Consider the following 20,153-nt stretch of genomic DNA (forward strand, 5'->3'; position numbering starts at 1 on the left):
TAATTCAATAACTGTACATACCCCTAACTTGGCACATACGTCATTCTGTTATATGTCCTATTATTTGTATGTCTAGTTATACTCTTACCTTGTTTTGTATTCTGTCTCACTATAATGTTCTGTGTGCACTTGTTTCTCCTATCACCAAAAACAAATTCCTTGTGTAAGTGAGAACACTTGGCAATAAAGAACATTCTGAATCTGATTCTGGTAAAGGCAGATGGGTAAGGGCTTTTGAATGAGTATTAAACCTTAATGCTCCATGATAATGAATCCAACACCTGTAAACAATGCTTAGGCACCTGCATATAAATAATAATCACAATAATTCAACTCTAAAGAAAAAGCCCAATTTCAACTTCAGTTTCTTCACAAGATGCTGAACATATGGCCCAAAAGCGAGGGAATCATCAATTTAAAATACCAAATATTTATATTCAGAAAATATTTCGATCACCAAACCTTGAAGAGTAGCAATTGAGAGTGTAGACTTTATAATTGAAAACATAATTAAATCCCTCAATATTTTCTGAACTACATTAAAATCAAATTGAAGATGAATCAGAGCCTGATCCAGTATCGCAGAGGAGTAAATTATCACATAATCAGCATAAAAATGTAAATATGAATGTGTGATATTAATCCCAATATTATTAGTATATAAAATAAATAATAATGTCCCAAGGACTGATCCCTGTGGTACACCTTTAGTTCCATTCAAAATTCTGGAAGTGATACCACCATACATTGAGTTCTGCCCGATAGATAATTAACAAACCATCCAACAGCGTTCACTGATAAACCTACAGTAAGAAGCCTCTGCTTCAATATTTCATGATCTACAGTATCAAAAGCTTTGGATAAATCGATAAAAACAGTGGTTTGTTCACTGTGGTTGTACTATATTTTTTCCTAAAACCAGATTGGATATCAGATAAAACATTTTTTGAGGATTTCACGAGCAATTCCAAAACCTTAGCTAAAATGGGCAATTTCGAGATCTATATTTTCGCAGCTGCCACGTGTCATCACTGATGACTGTTATCAAATGGTTGGTTCCCTTCAGCAGAGTCTGAAACTGCTCCCTATTCCCAGTAGCATTCACTATAAAGAGAATGAATGAACGAGTAAATGTTTTATGTTCTATATGTGTTTTAACTGTTTTATGGAGATATAACACATTTTATGTAGATTTAAAAGCAACAGGCTAACGTGATATTTTGTAATCGGGGAAGGCGGCAACAACAACAACGGACTGGTAAAATGGATGCAAACAGTTTTAAATGACACAGAAAGCCGTATATGGCAGCATCCATCTATCCATCCATCCATCCATCCATCCATCCAACTATTTTATTTTAGGTTCGCGGGGTGAACTTGGCAGTTTTTTTGTTATTTCAGTGTGCATTCTTGCCTTTTAATCTCGCATGCTGCACTCCGTGTCCATTTCAAGAAGGTTTGTGTAATATGAGATGGTCACATTGGGTAGGAATATAGTTATGACAATCGATTCCTAAATTCCATAATCGATCCATCTAAATTTCTTTAAAAGATCGATGCATCAATGCATTTTTACAAGCCTAGTTTCAAGGTCATCCATATACTAGTGTTCTCCAAAAAGTAATAAACTTTAGCAGATACACACATTTCAAATTAACAGTCTGTTTCTCTTCCCGGAAAATGGACAAAAAAATATGGTTGACTCATTATCACTTGGGGTGTTTACAAAATTTTGTCCAATCAAATGCTCTATAGAATTAGAATTTCTCATCCACTAAGGGGCAGTTCAGACAAAATACCTCCTTGTGCTACAAAAAGCTAGACACAGCGTAACGAATATAATAAGTTATTTTAGTAACATGCCATTTAAGCTCATGGTTCTCCTGTTTATAAAACAGTGACATGTTGTACAACAGTCAAATCCATCCATCTAGCGCATGTTTCCATAGAAAAACAATTGAAAACAGTGCACTGGAATAACTAAAGACAAACAGCTATTAAAAATAATGTCAATATGTCTAAACACAAAGGTTTCCTGTTTCACTAGGACATTTTTCAACACAGAAAATACATTTGCATTCATCAAAGAATTTCATTGGGGTATTTAACGACTTAAGAATTGGAAAATGATTTAGCATAAAGCAATACTATATAGCTATTAAAGACCAAGCTTTATTCATTTTAGGTGGAGATTCATACCTGCGTTGACTTATCTCTGTCTCCCCTGCTGAATTTTTGCCCGGGCCCCAGCTGTGCCTTCGAACAGGAGAGAGAGATCGGATGGATGAACGTAGAATAGCTGATCGCTCTGGCACCTCGGTCAGGCGGTCCTTTCTCTCTTCCTCCTCTGTTTCTCCTGAAACAGGCGAAGCTCCAGGTGATGTGGGTGACACATCACAGGGTTCTGATGGGGGGGGATCTTGGTTGGCCTGAGGAACAGCTCCGGGCGTCCCAACACTAGATGAGTCATCTGTGGAGGAAGAGTAGGAAATGGACACACCGCTGGTGTTGTCGGTGATGGTGACACTGTCCTCACCCTGTGGTGAGAGAGAATAAGAGAGAGATGATGAGACGCGAATAAGAGAATTTGTACAGTAATACCTGCAAATGACAAGACAATAGCACTGTGACCATTATTTTACTCTCATTTCTTTTTGCACTGTTAGATCAAAGAGATTTTACATTTTGTATCGTTTTGAGCCCTGAAAACATGTCCTCACCAAGAGGATTTCAAATATAATGATCTCACTGCAAGGGACCCTCTTCCTGAAATATATGTGTATGTATTAAGACCCATTTATGCAATGTGAGAAAAATATAAGCAGTGCTATTATTAAGTTGCATATTGTCATTGTATTAAATTCAAAGCAAATTATTACTGACTTAAGTTGAAAATACCTTTTTTCTACACTTTCAATTCATTCTAATGTATTTTTATAGTGCTTTTCAAAATAAACATATCCAAAGCAGCTACACAGACAATTCAATCTTATAAATCCCACTGAGCAAGCTAAAAGTGACCATGGCAAGGAGAAACTCCATAGAAAGATACAACACAAATACAAACCATTCAATCATTTATTCAAGATGTCAACTTTATGACGAGGAGGAGGGCGGGGCCGGACCATGAGTGCACATGGCCGGCCCCCAATCGGGCTAATCAGCCGAGGAGAGGGATAAGGCCAAGTGGATGTGGCAGTTAGAGAGAGAGAGAGCGCTACGCAGCTACCATGCTACCAATAAATTATTATTATTGGCATGTTTATTAGGTGCTACTAGTTACACATCAAAAAGAGAAATGCTCGGGTCTCAGGAGGTTAATGATGTACCACCATTATGTCTGCAAATACACATATACGCGGATAATTTTTTTCTTTATGCAGGATGGGCAAGCTCAAGGAACTCATGTTCTAAAAGTTCTTTCCATCCTTGTAAACCTTACATAACACACAATCACCGCCCTGACAAACTCATTTCCATCCTCGTTAGTTTTTACACATGGGGAGACCACAGCCAGCCGAGGGGTGTGGTGAGCTAACGGCTACATTATACTGAACGTAATAGTTCACTTTATAAGCCTTGGCTACATGAGGGAAAAAAAGGCAAAGAAACACAAGTCAAGCTTAGGTGAATTGCCTCAGTCGTAGGCTGAAAATCAAGGTAGGAGAAACGTTTTAGGCATGCTACATGACAGATATGACGGAATTCCATGTGAAAATAATTGCTGAAAATAATCATAGAAAAAATGTTGATGGTGACAAAGTAAAAATCAAATCATTTGAGGAATTCCACTTCATACCCAGTGGATGTTTGAAGGGGTGGAGGAATCAACAAGGGATGCACTGCCTCATGAGTCAGCAGAACTCTGACTCAAGAAGAGGCGGGATAATAGCAGGAAGAAGAGGTTGAGAGGATGAGGTCATAATTGAGGCCTTGGCCCACTACTCAGCTCACTCACATGTCATGATGTCAGTGGAGCAAGATTTTGTGCGTGTAGAAAAAAAAAAAAGCCTCCCAAAACAAGATGCATTACATTACCAATATATTAGACAAAGGCCCTCAAGTAATGCGGCACAGACTAGGGGATGCCTTAATTTGAAAAAAAAATAAAAAGCAACAAAACAAATAGCAACTCATCTACAAAAGCAGATTTTGACATTGTTTAAACATTCACCAAGATTTTCAGGCTCACCTTATTATTAAAGTCATAGTCCTCGCCCAAATCTTGGCTCAAGAGAGAGTCGCCATCACTGGCGGACGCTCGAATGGTGCTCGTTGACTCTGTATGATGTGCACACTCTGGTCAGGGAGTCGAAGGGGGGGGTTCAGATGTACAAAAATAATAGATAAACATGAGTGAGATGAGCACAGACAGACAAACAGATCCTCTCATCAACTGAATCAATAAGAAGTGAAGCAGTTTGAAAAGTGACTCATTTCAGTTCACTGTGTTGCATCTCTGCTTGCAATCCCCTCAGACAGGATGCTGATGTTATCTACTTAAATAAATTATCTTATTTCAATATTTTGTACTGACAGGAAGACATTCGATTAGTCTTTGGAGGATGTGTATGCGTCTACACTATATGTTGAAATAGCATTAACCAAGATTAGTAAATGCAGTAAAAGTATTTTTCATAGTGAGTTTATGTTAACTAATGTTGCTGAACAGGATGAAAATTGAGGAAGACTGAGCAGGCACTAGATCAGTGCGTGTCCCAAACAGGACTAGAACCCGGGTCCCAGTGAGGGACTGTGGTCAGAGATAAATCATGAGTGATTTGAGATTTAAAAGTTGTCTACCTGAGCTCATTGAACTGGACTTCTTCTCTTGGAGTCCAGCATCTTGAGTGGCATCGACCGAATAGAAAGTCTCTGTCTCTCTGTGGATCTGCAATGAGAAAATGGGCAATCATTTTAGCGATTTAATCTGCAAGACAAAACAAGCATCTTAAAGGAATAGTTTACCCACAAATGAACATTCTGTAATTATTTACTCACACTTGAGTCCTTTCCAACCTGTTTCCCTTTTTTTCCCAACTGTGGGAACACAAGTCACCACACCCTTCCAATTGCAAAAAAACAAGATGCAATAAAAGGTGCACTTAGGCTAACATCCTGCCTCACAAAAAAAAATTAACTCCAGTTTGGAACAACATGAGGGCGAGTAAACTGTGATAACAACTAATCCTTTTAACAATCTAGCAAACTTTATAATTTGAAGTCCTTCCATCTGCTAATGAACATGCTAGAACCCTGCGGGATACTCTGAAACATCAAGTGAAAGACGATTTCCTCTACAATCCTAATCCAGGACATGCATTGCAATGGTTTCGACTTGGAAGGAAAAAACATTTTCCTTTGACCACTGAATTCACTCTCTTGATGAAGAAAATGCACCTTTCTTCAACCTAAGAATGGAAATATTAGCAGCAGTAAGAGCATCTACCTCCTCAGAGGAACATGTGGTCGGAAAGCCTGAAGGCTGTGATTTGGGGCAGGAAGGGTTTTTGGGTGCACGTGTAGGGCATTTACAACAGACCCAGAGAAGAATGTGACCCACATATAAACATCACGGCCCACTAACGGTCAACACGGAGAAGCTGTAAATGGCCCGGAGGGCTAGCTTGCTTGAGGATACTGCAAGAACAGAACGGTCACTAAAGACTCTTGATAATTTATCAACCTTAAAGGTGGTGATAGTTTTTTCCCATTTTATCCCCTTTTTCTCCCAATTCCCAATGCAATTAAAGTCCTCGTGGTGTCGTAGTGACTCGTTGCAATCTGGGATGTGGATAATGAATCTCAGTTGCCTCGGCTTCTGAAACAGTCAACACACGAATCTCATCATGTGGCTTGTTGAGCGTGTTACCGCGGAGACATAGCGTGTGTGAAGGCGTCACACAATTCTCTGCAGCATCCACATGCTCCAAGTGCAAACCACATTATTGCGACCACGAGGAGGTTACCCCATGTGACTCTACACTCCCTAGCAACCGGGCAAATTTGGTTGCTTTAGAGACCTGGCTGGAGTCACTCAGCACACCCTGGATTCGAACTCACGACTCCAGGGGTGGTATTCAGCGTCTTTGCTCGCTGTGCTACCTAGCTAACCACTTATGTAGAATGTTATTTATATAGTACTCAAAAGGTGCTTAAAAGTATATCATAGTACAATGTCCAAATATTCATGGCAATAGCATAGCACTTTTTGGTTGGTGAAATATAAAAAAGCAACAAAACTAGTCTCAAACTACAGTCAAATGTAAATAAGTTTAAAAGCTGAAATCAAAAGAACGAGGAAAAAGAAAGGTCTACATGGCGGAAACAGAAGCTTTTGAAACCTTCCTGTGCAGCTCATTTGCATGACCAACATCAGTTCCATTCATGACTGATTACACCCACCCACCGCCCATCAAGAGCATGTGAAACACGCACAACTCCCACGCTTAGTGTGTACCCGCAGTGTTCACGCACGTGTGTGTGCCCACTGGTCATAGACCTCCTTTGTTTGGTCACTGCTGGATGGACACTGGTCTAGTGTGGCAATCGAGAGGGCTGTGGGCTTTTTCAATAGAGCCGTCAACAGCTGCAGCCTTTTAACTCAAAGAAAGAGCAAGTAAGTAAAAAAAAACACAGAAATTCTACAAAAGAAATAAGTCATAGTTCCAACATGAAGGGTGCCGGTTTGAATAAGCCAGCATCCTGAAACATCCCCTGTCTCTCTCCCAAATAATTATCGGTTTTCTCTCTATTGCATCAATTAAAAAGTAGCAAAAGCACAAAACCAGAACAAAACAATAAAAATTCAAAACAAAAAAACTACCTAAAACCAAAAAAAATAAAACACTACAAAACAAATCAAAACAATAATAAAATATAAAACACAAAACAAAACACATGAAAACAGAACAAAATTAATAAACAAAAATACCACAACACAAACAAACCACACACACAAAATACATTCAAAATACTATAAAAAAGGAAACAAAACCAAAAAATAAACAAAACAAAATAAATATTGAAAGGACAGGAAACTATAAGGTGGATGGGATCAGGAAATGACACTAGTTCGATTCAAACTCAAAATCACCTGCATAAGCACCACCGTGCAGTGTGGCTGAGCATGTGCACTACCGGACAGGCCACATCTCTGATGATTGTTTTAATAAAGAAAAGTGTCATGGCATCAAGAGGCAGGATTTAAGCCTATAATGTTTCACTGCTGTGCAGGAAAACATTTAAGTCCCAAACCACAATGGGTTTTGACACGAACCAGACAGTGCTGTGGGACTCTGGAAAACTGGAACTTAGACATGCAAGCACGTGATATTTACCGATTCTAGAACAGCACATCAAATCCAGTCTGACAAAGAAGCTCAAATAAAATCATGCAAACACACACAGTCCCAAATACTTCAATCTTCATTATGAATGATTAATTTTGTCTTCGAAAGAGTGGGAAAGCAAATGAGAAGTCTCGAGCCCAGCAAAGGCAAAAAGAGCATTTTGATTCATCCTATTAAAAACTCGAGTATGTGTTCTTTTCTCGTGGATGTGTCTATCTTTATGCATATTACCAAACACTCAATTTTATGTGAACAAATCTGCAGATAACCAGAAGGGATGCTGGGATTCTGCTCAGATATTTTATGCCACTTTGATGGCTCTGTCATGATGATAATGAAAGTAGCAGATTCACACTAAAACTAAAGTCTAGACACCATTTAGAGCCATTACTGAGTGAGTCCTAAAGCGCATTACACTCCAAGCGTGGCAGTATTAGCCAATGTGTATTTAATTGAAAGGAGCAACACCTCACTCTTACCAAACACTCCATTGTGAGCATCTGCATTTAGAAAAATGCCACAGATTAGGGTTAGCCTATACCACAGACATGTTTTGCTACCTTCTAGTTAGAAGGTAGCATTGGGGGAGGAAATTAATAATTTTTTAATAGTCTTTTTTTTTTTCTAGACAAGAACAGTGTATATTTTCCATGCACATATTGAATCTGCTAAAAGTGAATGGTCAACATTTAGGACTTAAAGAGTAAACTAGCATATAGACCGCATCAAAGCCAACAGACAAAATAGCCCCTTTCCAACACAGAGTTCTGGTACTCCCAAAGAGTGACTTTCTGGAAGGAGAACATTGTAGAGGAACTACATTTTTTATAGAGACTTTTCCCTCTTGCATTCGCACCTACAACAGGAACCCCTGTGAAGACATAATCAAGTCTGTTTTTCTTCTGTTTGCATGAGCAATACTATAGCAACAACAATACAGATGGAGGACAGCAGGGTTGGAGCTATGCTTTTGTTAGGACTGTTTTACGCAAATGGAGTTAGCGGATTACGGTCTTTATACAGGGCACGTGAGAGACTCAATGAACATCTTGTTATTCATGTTCGTTATCTCAGGAAAATCTCAACGTAGTAACCCCAAAGCCACTTTATTTTCTGTATAGTGATGCAACTGTCACACTTAAGAGATGCGTTTAAAACTCAAAGCGCATCTCCCAATGAAGTCACACAGCAGCACTGCTCACCCCTCGCACCCACATTTAAAAACAAATAGCTCCACAAAAAGAACTTGAAACAGGCTTTAGTTCCTGCAGTGGGAAAGGGCCAAACAACTGGGACTAAAAGCAACACGAATGTGTATAGACAGTATGGATGTTTATAGTGTCTAGGCCCTTAACACAAACCAAAACTTAAGCAGACAAAAGTTTTAGACTGAACAAATCTTTTGGAGTCTGTTTACGTTAAGTAAGAGACTTGGGATGTAGCAGGACACAATGGGGCTTTGAACAGATGCTGAGACAAAGAGTTCATTGTAGGAGATGATTTATGGCATTACAATGCAGATACGTCATCAATGTAGCCTTCTCAGACATGCAAATATGGACTTGTTTTAAAAACGGAATTTGTTATGATGTTTGTTATGGCTTTCGGTTAGACGAAATGTAAAGTTTGTACATGCATGAGAAAGGAAGACATGCATAATTATTTAACACAATGTGTGAAAGCATATGTGTGTATGGTAGAATGTAGTGTTGTCAAAAGTACCGGTACTTCGCTACCAAGTCGATACAAAAAAAAAAATACTGGTAGCTTAAATTAAAAATACCAGCTTTAAAATGCTCATAGGCTTATTTTGAACACATGATCAGTTACTCATTTTATGCTGAAATGGAAAATGTATTAATTTAAAATAATGACATGTCCAAGTGAGATTTATTAAACTGCTCATGGCTGCAATCTTATAAAACCGACTGTTGAAACACTGGAACCGCAACAGACATTGAAAATCAGTCACGTTGTATCAGATGACAGAGCAGAGCACTAATCCCCTGTGAACCCCGTAGCACATGTAAAGAATATATTTATATAATTAAATCACAGCATTTGCACTTTAATCTCAACTCAAACTTTATACAGCATTTAAAACAACTGAGTTGGCCAAAGTGCTTCACATTAATACAATTTAAAACATAACATTTCACATACACAAACAACAGTAATCTAAAATCCAAACACTCCAAAACAGTGTCCTACGTTTCATTCATCAGACTCAAAGGCCAGTTTACAGAGATGAGATTTCAGATGTGACTTAAGTCTTCAATGATCACACTGGGCCATGTCCTGAACTGTTTATCTGGTAAAGTGAAGCTTCTGGCAAAAAACACACGTCACAATAAAAGCACAATTCAAAATAAAAGCTAGATGCCTGAAATTGAAGAAATTGTGACAAATATATATATATACTGTAACAACGGTATAGTAAAATGTAATATTCATTGTAATAATATTAATAATAATAATAATAAGAATTAAGCAATATATCACAAAAATGCTGTTGAATAGAGTTTGAAAAAAAAATGCAATAACATGTTCAAAAGTTCAATTTTCACTTGTTAAATTTATTTTGATGACTTTCAACTTTAAAACATTGAGTTCTGGAAAATAAAAATTATTAAAATAATTAATAAATTATTAAAAATAACTAAACTAGTGTGTTTAATAGCACATTATCATATTAACATATTTTTGCTGTGGTATTGAAATTAGTATCAAGAACCGTGAAATTTCACTGGTATCGGTGCCGACTTCTGAAATTTTGGTACTGTGACAACACTAGTAGAATGTATGCATTTTGGTCTAAACAGAGGAAAGACATTAAGACAAGGGAGTCATTCTCTGTGTGTGTTGTGAGTGTACCGCATAATGTAGGGCTGGAAAAAAAAGCTGCCATACATTTCCCCAGGCACATGACATAATTGTTTTTACACCACCGGTGGCAAGTAAATGGGACCACATGTCCACAGTTAAAGCAAACAACAATCCAACACTTCATTGACCAGCAAATCCATTGACTCAATAGATACTGAGGCAACAAGAAAGATGCACTTACTGACCAACATTTAAAAAAAATCTAATCAAAAATGTTTTGTCTGAAATTTGTATACGTTCCTAATCCAGGACTGGGTCTCCTTACTGGTAACTCTAATCTTCAATTGATGTTTTCTAAAAGTAAAATGATGTTTGCGGTTTTTACATCCGCAAAGAAAACAATCATACAAAATTGGTTCCCCCCCAGATATGTGTAGGAAATAATTTTGGATTCATAATTTCATTAAAATAGTAAATGTTGAATGCACTACAGCACGACTGAAGCATGCCCGACCCGAAACTGTTGAAGCCTGAAAATATGATTTATTAATGTATTCTGCTTTTCATTTTAGTAATATATTTCAATTTAACACTGCCGTGTCTGTTACTCTGGGTCTCTAAGATTTGATTCCATTAACCTGGACAAAGTTTGTGTTTGTGATTAGCTCTTCCTCAAAAAGAGCGCTTTGTAGCAGCCCAGTACCTTGTAGGCTTGACTTTGTTTGGAGCTTTAAGAGCATAGTAAGTCGAAGCTGTGTAAAGAGCTTTCCAGATTGAAATATTCCGCATCAGACGGTGAGTTAATCAGACTGTCGGAAGCTGAGGCTACACTAAAACACAAGTCTGCTGTCCTTCACCTGACCTAACCTGACACACAACCCTTCACCCTTTGTCTGTATTGACTTCCTATGGGAACCACTAAGCCTAAGAAGTGCCTTTCTCCAAACAATCTCTCTTCACCGGGAAAAGAAAAAAATTCTAGGACAGGACAGCAGTGGGCAGACAAATCTGAATTCAAAATAAGCTGATACCCTGGTATGCTTGAAGGAAATTTTCAAGGGAAGGGGGGGGAAAGGAATTTAATCCAGTGTCTTTCAAGTGCTCGGACTTGGTAATAGACATAGCCAAAATTCTAAAACATCCATGTCTAATCATGGAAAAGGTAATTGTAGAGATGGGCTATATTTAGAGACGACAGAACTTCTGAATGGCTTATGAAACAATGCTGTAATCTAATGAGTGTGGAGTGAGACTGTACACAGACTGTGGTCAGAGATTCCATAGATATGAGTCTAGGAGACAGGAAAAGAAGTGGGTACTAGTGGACATTAACAAACACAGATACAATTAAAGAAATTAGCAATTTGTCCCTGCATGTAAACCCCTTTACCACAATTCTTACCAGCTCAACGTGTTGTGCACATGCCATACATATTGATGTCCAAAGCATAAAATAACCTGATTATTTCAAATCTCATGCAAATGTAATATTCAAAAAGTCAAACAACGCAAGAACAAGCTGATTTTTGGAAATTATAAGCGTCTTGTGCATATAAATATGCTTATTATTTTTGTATAGTAAGACTGTGAAGGCCAAATATATTCAGAATTAAGCAAAATGGAATTTAGAGTGCTTTGCCTGTTATAATACAAGCAGGGTTGAATAGTAATCTGGCATACCGGGCATTTTACCAGTGGGCCGGTGCACTTTGGTGCCGATCAGGGGCGGACTGGCCATCAGGAGAACGGAGTGGGCCGGTGTGTCGGCTGCAAAACGGGCCGAATGGGTCGAGATGAGCTAAAATGAGCCGCCGCACTATGCAGAACAGACCACAAATCGACACAGAGACATACAGAAATGGACAGCGGCTAGTTGTCCAGAAAAGCAGTTGACTAGCAAAAATAAGTAGTCGTGCACACCCTAACACAGACACGCAACATTCTGTTCAGTGGATGCCAGATTTCTGTTCTGCATAAATGCTTAATCGCATCTGGCTTTTTTTTCTAACAGTTCTCCTATCAGTTTCTTGCACTCATTTGCAGATGATTTGGGTATAAACATCTGTGAAATGATTAACATGGGGTGTTAAGTAGCCATTTGGCTTCTCAATCAATAAAATCAGGTCATGGTTTAAAGGAATATGTTACAACAACAAAGGCTCGCTTTATCCACGCCTCCATTTAAAAGTGCTCCCTCAGGTACTCTTTGAGACGGGCGTGGACAACTTGTCTTTCTCAATCCACACTTAGTGCTGAAACAGCACCTGCGTCACTGTTTTTCTCCAACAAAGCAGTTTAACAGCCACTCAAATGTGGGTTTATTGTGAACTGTAAATTAATGTATCACATGTATCACCTTGCAAAATGTGAGTATATATGTTGATTTAAGGTGAAAAAACTTAAGTCTGAATGTAAAATCTCAGGCAGTTTGGAGCAGTTTTACACACTTTAAAAGCAATATTCAATTATTTTTAATTTAATATTTGAGGACCAGTGTTGGTGTGTCACTAAAAGTAACAATGCTATGAACTTAATTTTTTCAAAGTATGACAAGAGCTCAGCCTTTTTCAAAATATTGTAGCTTGTCCAGTCCCAAGCTACTTCTTCGAACAAGTAGGGATGACAAAAGCGAAGTCCAATTCATGTCAGTTAATTGGTTGTTTTTTCTAACAAATCGGCTCATTCAGACAAAAAATGGGTTCACCAATTCATGTGATGATCAATCAATGGTTGTTCACAAAAGTCCATGTGCATGAATGTACTTGTTCTTTTCTGTAAAAAAATAAGAATATATTTAATTAAATACAGCTGTTTAATATTTTTTACATTCAGTAGTTTTAGTTAAGTAGTGTAAAAAAGTTTTTCATAAATTTTGTATCCATAAATGGTAAATGTTTTAAAAGCTCTTATGGATAGAAATTGATACTTTTGTTCACCAAAGTGGCATTTAACTGCTCATAATGTATAGTCAGCACATTAATAATATGAAAAATTACAGAACTTCTTAAACTACTTCAAAGAGTTCTCATCAAAATAATCCTCCACGTGCAGCAATGATAGCTTTGCAGATCCTTGGCATTCTAGCTGTCAGTTTGTCCAGATACTCAGGTGACATTTCACCCCACACTTCCTGTAGCACTTGCCATAGATGTGGCTGACTTGTTAGGCACTTCTACACGCACCTTACAGTCTAGCTGATCCCACAAATGCTCAATGGGGTTAAGATCCATAACACTCCTTTCCAATTATCTGTTTTCTAATGTCTGTTTCTTTGCCCACTCTAACCTTTTCTTTTTGTTTTATGGTTTCAAAAGTGGCTTTTTCTTTGCAATTCTTCCCATAAGTCCTGCACCCCTGAGTCTTCTCTTTACTGTTGTACATGAAACTGGTGTTGAGCGGGTAGAATTCAATGAAGCCGTCAGTTGAGGACATGTGAGGCATCTATTTCTCAAACTAGAGACTCTGGTGTACTTATCCTCTTGTTTAGTTGTACATCTGACCTACCACATCTCATTCTGTCCTTTTTAGAGCCAGTTGTCCTTTGTCTTTGAAGACTGTGGTGTACACCTTTATATGAAATCTTCACTGTTTTGGCCATTTCAAGCATTGTAAATCCTTCATTCCTCAAAACAATGATTGACTGAAATATTTTTTATTCTGGCCTAATATTGACCTAAGACATGCCAGTCTATTTCAAACTGTGGCAACTCAAAAACAAACACAAAAAACAATGTTAAGCTTCAGTTAACAAACCAAATAGCTTTCAGCTGCATTTGATATAAAATGATTTTCCAGTACCAAATTAGCAATTTAGCATGATTACTCAAGGATGAGGTGTTGGAGTGATGGCTGCTGGAAATGAGGCCTGTCTAGTATTGATCCAAAATTCGTTTTTTTCAAATAGTGATGGTGTTGTTTTTTACATAAGTAATGTCCTGGCTATACATTGTGATCAGCTGAACGCTACTTTGGTGAATCAAAGTACCAATTTCCTTCCTTCTGTACATTATTCCAAACTTTTGGCAGCCAGTGTGTGTGTGTGTATATATATATATATGTGTGTGTGTGTGTGTGTGTGTGTGTATATATAAAAATCGCAAATAATTGTTTAATATATCACAGTTTTGAAAGTATATCCATAATATTACTTTGTTGTCATAATATCTGCTAAGAATGACTAATTATGCATAAAAATGTTAATTAAATAATTAGCTATTTTTAATCAACTTGTCTGCCCACAGAATGATTCTCAGCCACATTGCCAGCTCATGTCAGCTGAAGGAAAACAGAAGGAAGAAGGAAAACAGAAGGAAGCAGAAAAAGTGAATGGAGATCAAAACAGGCTATGATGCACGCTTGCACCAATCCACTTATCAAGAGCTTGTAATCGAGAGGTCGGACTGTGGAAGGCCCCTTTGCAGGTCTGGCTGTGACCTTCAGTGATACAGTACCAGACCAGCCACCACCAGCCTACGTAACAGCACACAAAAATCTCAAGTATACCCTAGCCTTAAGACGTATGCAAGTGTTCTGTGAATTGGTCCAATTCAAAACTTCAAAGCAGAATCTTTAATTGTTATGAAATTTAGGGCTTTAAAAGAGCCACGTCTAAAAAAAACAAATGTCAATCCTTTTTTAACTTTAGTTTGTCAACAAAAGAATGGGAAAGTAAACAGCGAAACTTCATTTCAAAATTCTAAATTGTTACAAAATTCTGAAATGCAACATATCAAAGAGCCTGTGGAAACACTGGCCAGAAATTTGAAAGCAGGCATCGTCATTCCACATCCAAAACCGAACTCCACCCAAGCAAAGCAGCAAAGCTCTGGAGCCTGCATGAGGCTCTTAGACACACCCCTTCAGTTCAATGTGAGCAAAAGACAACATTGGCATCTCAACTACGCTCTCGGCAAACCTTAATCAATGCAATGTGACCGCACACAAAACTGTCAACTAGACAAGTCATGCAAACCAACAATGACAACTCAGATGCTCATTGCTAAACATAATAATTTTAAACTAATACCAAGTGACTTTCAAAACAAACTCAACAACAAAGGGTACAACTATTTTCGTAAGTTGAAAAATCTTTCATACCTTTATCAAAACCACATCCACCGTTCTCTCGCCCTTTGCGCATAAGCTATACCTTCGCCGGTGCCGCTCGTACATCTTTTCAAGAGGTGAAATGTCTGAAAGGAGAAGAAAGCACTACTAGAGTCCAACATGAAGTCTGAGACTTGGAGTTCTCTGTCAAGCTAAAGGAAAAATGAACAACTCTCTGCACATCTACATGGTGGACCAGCCCCATTCTCACTCGCCCTCCCTTCTTCACACGCTCCTTTTCCCCACCCTCTATTCCCACTATCCTTTTTTCCTTCCCTCTTTCTGTTGCTGGCTTGCTTCCTGCTCCCACTGTTTCCTATTTTTTGAACGGACTCTCCCAATCACAGTCAATATTTTCCATTCCCCCTCCTCTCTCAATCCCTCTCATCCCAACCGTTTCCATCCTTCTCAATTTTTGAACCATAAAAGCTTTACGTCTTTCCCATTATGCATCACAGTTTTCTTCTGAATTTACATGGCCTTTGTTCAAACAGGCAGATAAACGGATTATTTGGCATATCAGATTCAAATTTCGATTTTTTTTTTGTAGTCTGAAGAGCAAAAATAAAAAAAATAAAACATGAAATACATTTTTTACAAACCAGATCCAAATGTGATTAACATCACATTTTTGGAAATATGTTTCAGTCTGAGCAGTAAGACTGGATTGTGTTATTTGGGACATGACATGCACAAAGCGGTCTAAATTCTATTGGTCTATTGTTTTCACCATGTAATGAACGGTGACTGCGAGAATGAGTGGTTTTGAACACAGCATATGCATTAATGTGTAAATACTACAGTAATGATGCAATGCTTTTGTTTTTGATGGCCAAAATATTAAGCACCTTGGCAAGATATTAATTTTCAGTTTTCAGCAATCTCTTACTACTTCGACAGCTACTCTCCTGACAATGTAGATATACCAGATACTGATTTCATAACTTTTTTAAATGACAGTGCAGAATGGAGTAAATCAGATTTAAGTGTAGTGTGAACAAAGCCAAACAAGGAGAGCTCTCTGTTCTGATTTAACCCTTTAAACTGTTTGGAGAACAGTGGGGCGAGACTCCAGACTCCACCTAGCTTTGTGTCTGGCATCAGAGCAGTGTGATAAAGTTTCATCAGCAAGTATACAAAGCAATCAAAAGGATTTTAAGATCTTGTCCAGCTAGAATACACTCTTGCCCTGTGTTCCAAACTGGATAAATCAGCCTCTGAAGGGAACTTAAAGGGAAAACAATCGTGGCAGACATGTTGAAGGGCCCTTCAAAACGAACGTTTCTGTAGGGTTTAACTGATGTACACTTTGTGGCCAAGCAGAACAGAACCGGACCAAATGTCATAAATCTGCACGATTTCTTTTTTTTTTTTTTTTTAAATCGCATCCCGATTTTTCTAACCACACTTCTTCGAATGCACAGAATGCACATGTCAGAGTTTGCACTAATTAGTGGGTCCACAAGTTGGGAAAACATAAATTGAGCCATTGTGGTCACAAAGAAGTGCTAGAACATGATGTAATCACCATTAAACATCATGAGATGAAGTTAAAAACAACAACAGTGGATGTGCAAGTGGTAAGGAGGTCTGGAGATACCTGCATTTGTATAACTAAAGTCTGAATCAATAAAAAGACATCTTTAAGGTCTGAACTCCTGAAGAGAAATAGTCCAGTGTCTCATTGCATTTGTAGCGTGTGCGCCAACCGCCTGTGTACGCGCGTGCAGTTAAAAGGAGTACACTTTGACAGGCTCGCATTTGACTGTACGCAGACGCTTAACGTTGGCATCAAAATGGAAGTATACTTTGGCTTTAGTAAATATGAACTAACAATGACCAATACTTTTACAGCATCTTGGTTAATGTTAGTTTCAACATGTACCAATTAGTTCTTTCAGTCAATGAAATGTTTTAATCTCGATTAATCGCATCTATTTTCATTGTTAATCACGATTAATCGCGTTTTTAATTAACCAATGTTTTTTGCTGGTTTATGCTTTATTAACGGTAAATGTGTTATTAGCAATTATGAAAAATAAACATGTTATATTTTAATTCATCGCATACGCTAACGTGTTCATTTTGACAGCTCTACTAATAGAATTTTAAAATCAAAAGTTGTATTAGTTAACATTATTTAATGCACTATGAATGAACTAACAATGATCAATTTTTATTAACTAACATTTACTAAGATTAATAACTGCTGTAAAATTATAAGATTCTTTGGGTTGTTTTTGATGTCAAATACATTAATGTTAATGAATGGAACATTATTGTAAAGTGTTAATAATAAAACTAATATTTAAACATGACGCTTAAATTTTTTCTTTTAAGTCTAAACGTTTTACGGCATTTCTTTTCGATTTGCATTCCGATAGTAGTTAATAGTGAGGCAAAAAATACCGATTAGGTGATGTTCATTCGTACAAGCCTTGTGTGACGGTAACAGCAGCGCCTTTGACATGGAAAGATTAACATTCCGAATGTCCAATATTTTTGAGCCCTACACCCTTAAAAGGAACACAATCTTGATCTACACTTTTTACAATCGAAAAGATAATTTGCATTTATGTGCAACATATCCCTCACATATCACTGCTTCTGCGTGGAGCCATCAACAAACTAACAGCTGGAGCCATGGCAACCATTTCAAACAGCAGAAATGACGCAAGGCCAGACCTCAGGCTTAATGGGTTTCACTGGGGTTTAATGCAATTGAGCCGATCCGAGGAACTCTGCTCCAACTTGCGAGTGCAGCCAAATTAGTTTGGGCTCGTTCTGCACAGAAAGATTACTGTAAAAATAATTTCACATGGAGTCAGGTGGACATCTGAATATCACATCATTACAAAGTGGAGGGAAACCCCCACGTAACCTTTATGGTTGCTACTAATCACAAGAAATCATTGCGCAACACACCAATTATAGATTCATAAACAAGGAATGTAAATTATTCTCCAATAGTACAGACTGAACACTACAAAAGGGGTGGTACCATCATGAAAAGTGAAACCTGTACGTCCCAATGGAATCATGAGGAATTGCAATGTTTTTCCACATTTACCAGGGAGGTTGCATCCACCATATAAAAAGGATGACGTATACAGCAATAACATTTTTTTTTTAAAAAGGACACAAAACAAATCACACATTCACAAAGGTACATCAAAATAATACTGTAGACAGTAACCACACATTGACGACAACAACAGCAGCAGCAAAACAACAGTATTTAGATAGATTATCCATTTTTAGCATCAAGACCTTGTACAATAGGAGAAACATTAACAGAAAACTCTGTAGGTCATCAATAGGCCTGGTGCAATAAATGCAATCCTTACAATGTGTTTTGTGTTTGCATGTGATTATCCAGTGGGGGAGGGGAGTGCTGATACAAGAGTTCTTTATGGGAAGCAGGCGCACATCACCTCTGTGTCTCACATAAGACCACTCAACGGCATCTACGCTTTAAAGGAATCATTTAATAAAGAAGACATCACTAATTTTGAATGCAATTGGGCATTCATGAGCACTCTGAGAGAAGCTTGTTCACAGTGGATCTTATGTTTACATGAGAACTTGCATTGTTTAGTGCTTAGCAATGCAAGTTCTCATGTGAAAACGTGTGCAAATGTGAACATCTTTCTAACATAGTGCTCATGAACCCACAATGTCAAGATTTTCCCAGAAAAATGACATCCATTTAGGGTTGTTTCTCATCAAAACTTATTGCATGCCTTCAGAAGACTTGGAATATGATGTAGATGTTGCATGGATTTCTTTTATGATACTTTTGGGTCCTTTTTCAGCCTTTGAGTCACTGTCAACTAACATTGCTTTGAAAAGATGGACCACAATATTCATTAAAATATCTCCTTTTGGGTTATGCATAAGAAAGTAACATAGGTTTGAAAAGACATAAGGGTAGGTCAATTATGACAGAATGTTTATATTTTTGGGTGAACTATCCCATTAATAATGTTTATTTCTCAGAGGCTGCTTGTGTGGTTTAATAGTTCAGATGATTAGTGAAAGAGGAACTCTTCAGGGGGTTCCCCAAGGAAAGAAGTGTTAAGAAAGGCAGATTTTCTCAACTTTTAAGTTGCATGACTACAGTCCTCATAAGCTATAGCTGCTGGCAATGTTTTAAGTCTTGGCTTTCTTGCCATCGTGTCTGTTTCTCTCTAACACGCATGTAGACATAACTAGAGTTCTTAAGAGCACATCTGGAAGGCGTTATTTCACATACTCACACAAGAGGGAGTCAGAGTGCACAAGACACTACACAAGAACCAAGCTGAAAACAATTAAGTTAACCATGACTCAAAAAAGTTAATTTAAATAATATTTTGGACCCTCAATATGGCTCTGGTCTCTCCATCAATGTAGGAGTGTGGGAGTTTATCATCCATTTTTTTGTCAAGCTAAAAATTGTATTGCTAGGAAAAATAACAGCACACCTCTGATTGAGGATTCATGCCTGTGTCACAAATATTGCTGGATGAATCGCGTTAAAGTTTAATACTGCATTTAATAAGCAGCACTAATGGTTTGAACCAGGGGATTGAAAAGGGTCATTTAGGTTTTTCTTCTGGTTTGAGTATCGTTTTAAATAGCAAAGTAAACTCTGTTAATCTATGCTGAGATGCTATGTGAATGTGGCCTTTAGTCTTATCTCAAGAGGCTATTAAGATGGAATGTTCCACAGTGTAATTTCTTTTAAATGCTGACAATGTAGCTACATGGCATCATGATGCAGTCCAAGTCTTCATGACAGACTGCAAATAAGTGACAAAGTAGCCTGTTTTAAGAGGCAAACTAGACAGGAAAAGCTATTTTGACAAGAGTGGTCCACAAGGGAAC

General features: G+C 37.8%; 1 protein-coding gene across 7 annotated transcripts in view; it reads right to left on the reverse strand.

The window, feature by feature from the left end:
* Positions 1-20,153, reverse strand: part of LOC127638266 (A-kinase anchor protein 13-like) — a 147,077-nt gene that overhangs the window by 56,156 nt on the left and 70,768 nt on the right. For all 7 annotated transcript variants that reach the window (XM_052119717.1, XM_052119721.1, XM_052119722.1 and 4 more), the window contains exons 9-11: positions 4,804-4,891; positions 4,193-4,299; positions 2,200-2,537 (exon numbers count right to left, since the gene is read on the reverse strand). In XM_052119717.1, coding sequence (XP_051975677.1) covers positions 2,200-2,537; positions 4,193-4,299; positions 4,804-4,891 — 533 coding nt within the window. The remainder of the gene's footprint in view (positions 1-2,199; positions 2,538-4,192; positions 4,300-4,803; positions 4,892-20,153) is intronic.

The sequence above is a fragment of the Xyrauchen texanus genome, chromosome 46, assembly GCF_025860055.1.
Source record: "Xyrauchen texanus isolate HMW12.3.18 chromosome 46, RBS_HiC_50CHRs, whole genome shotgun sequence".
In the NCBI taxonomy this organism is placed as follows: Eukaryota; Metazoa; Chordata; class Actinopteri; order Cypriniformes; family Catostomidae; genus Xyrauchen; species Xyrauchen texanus.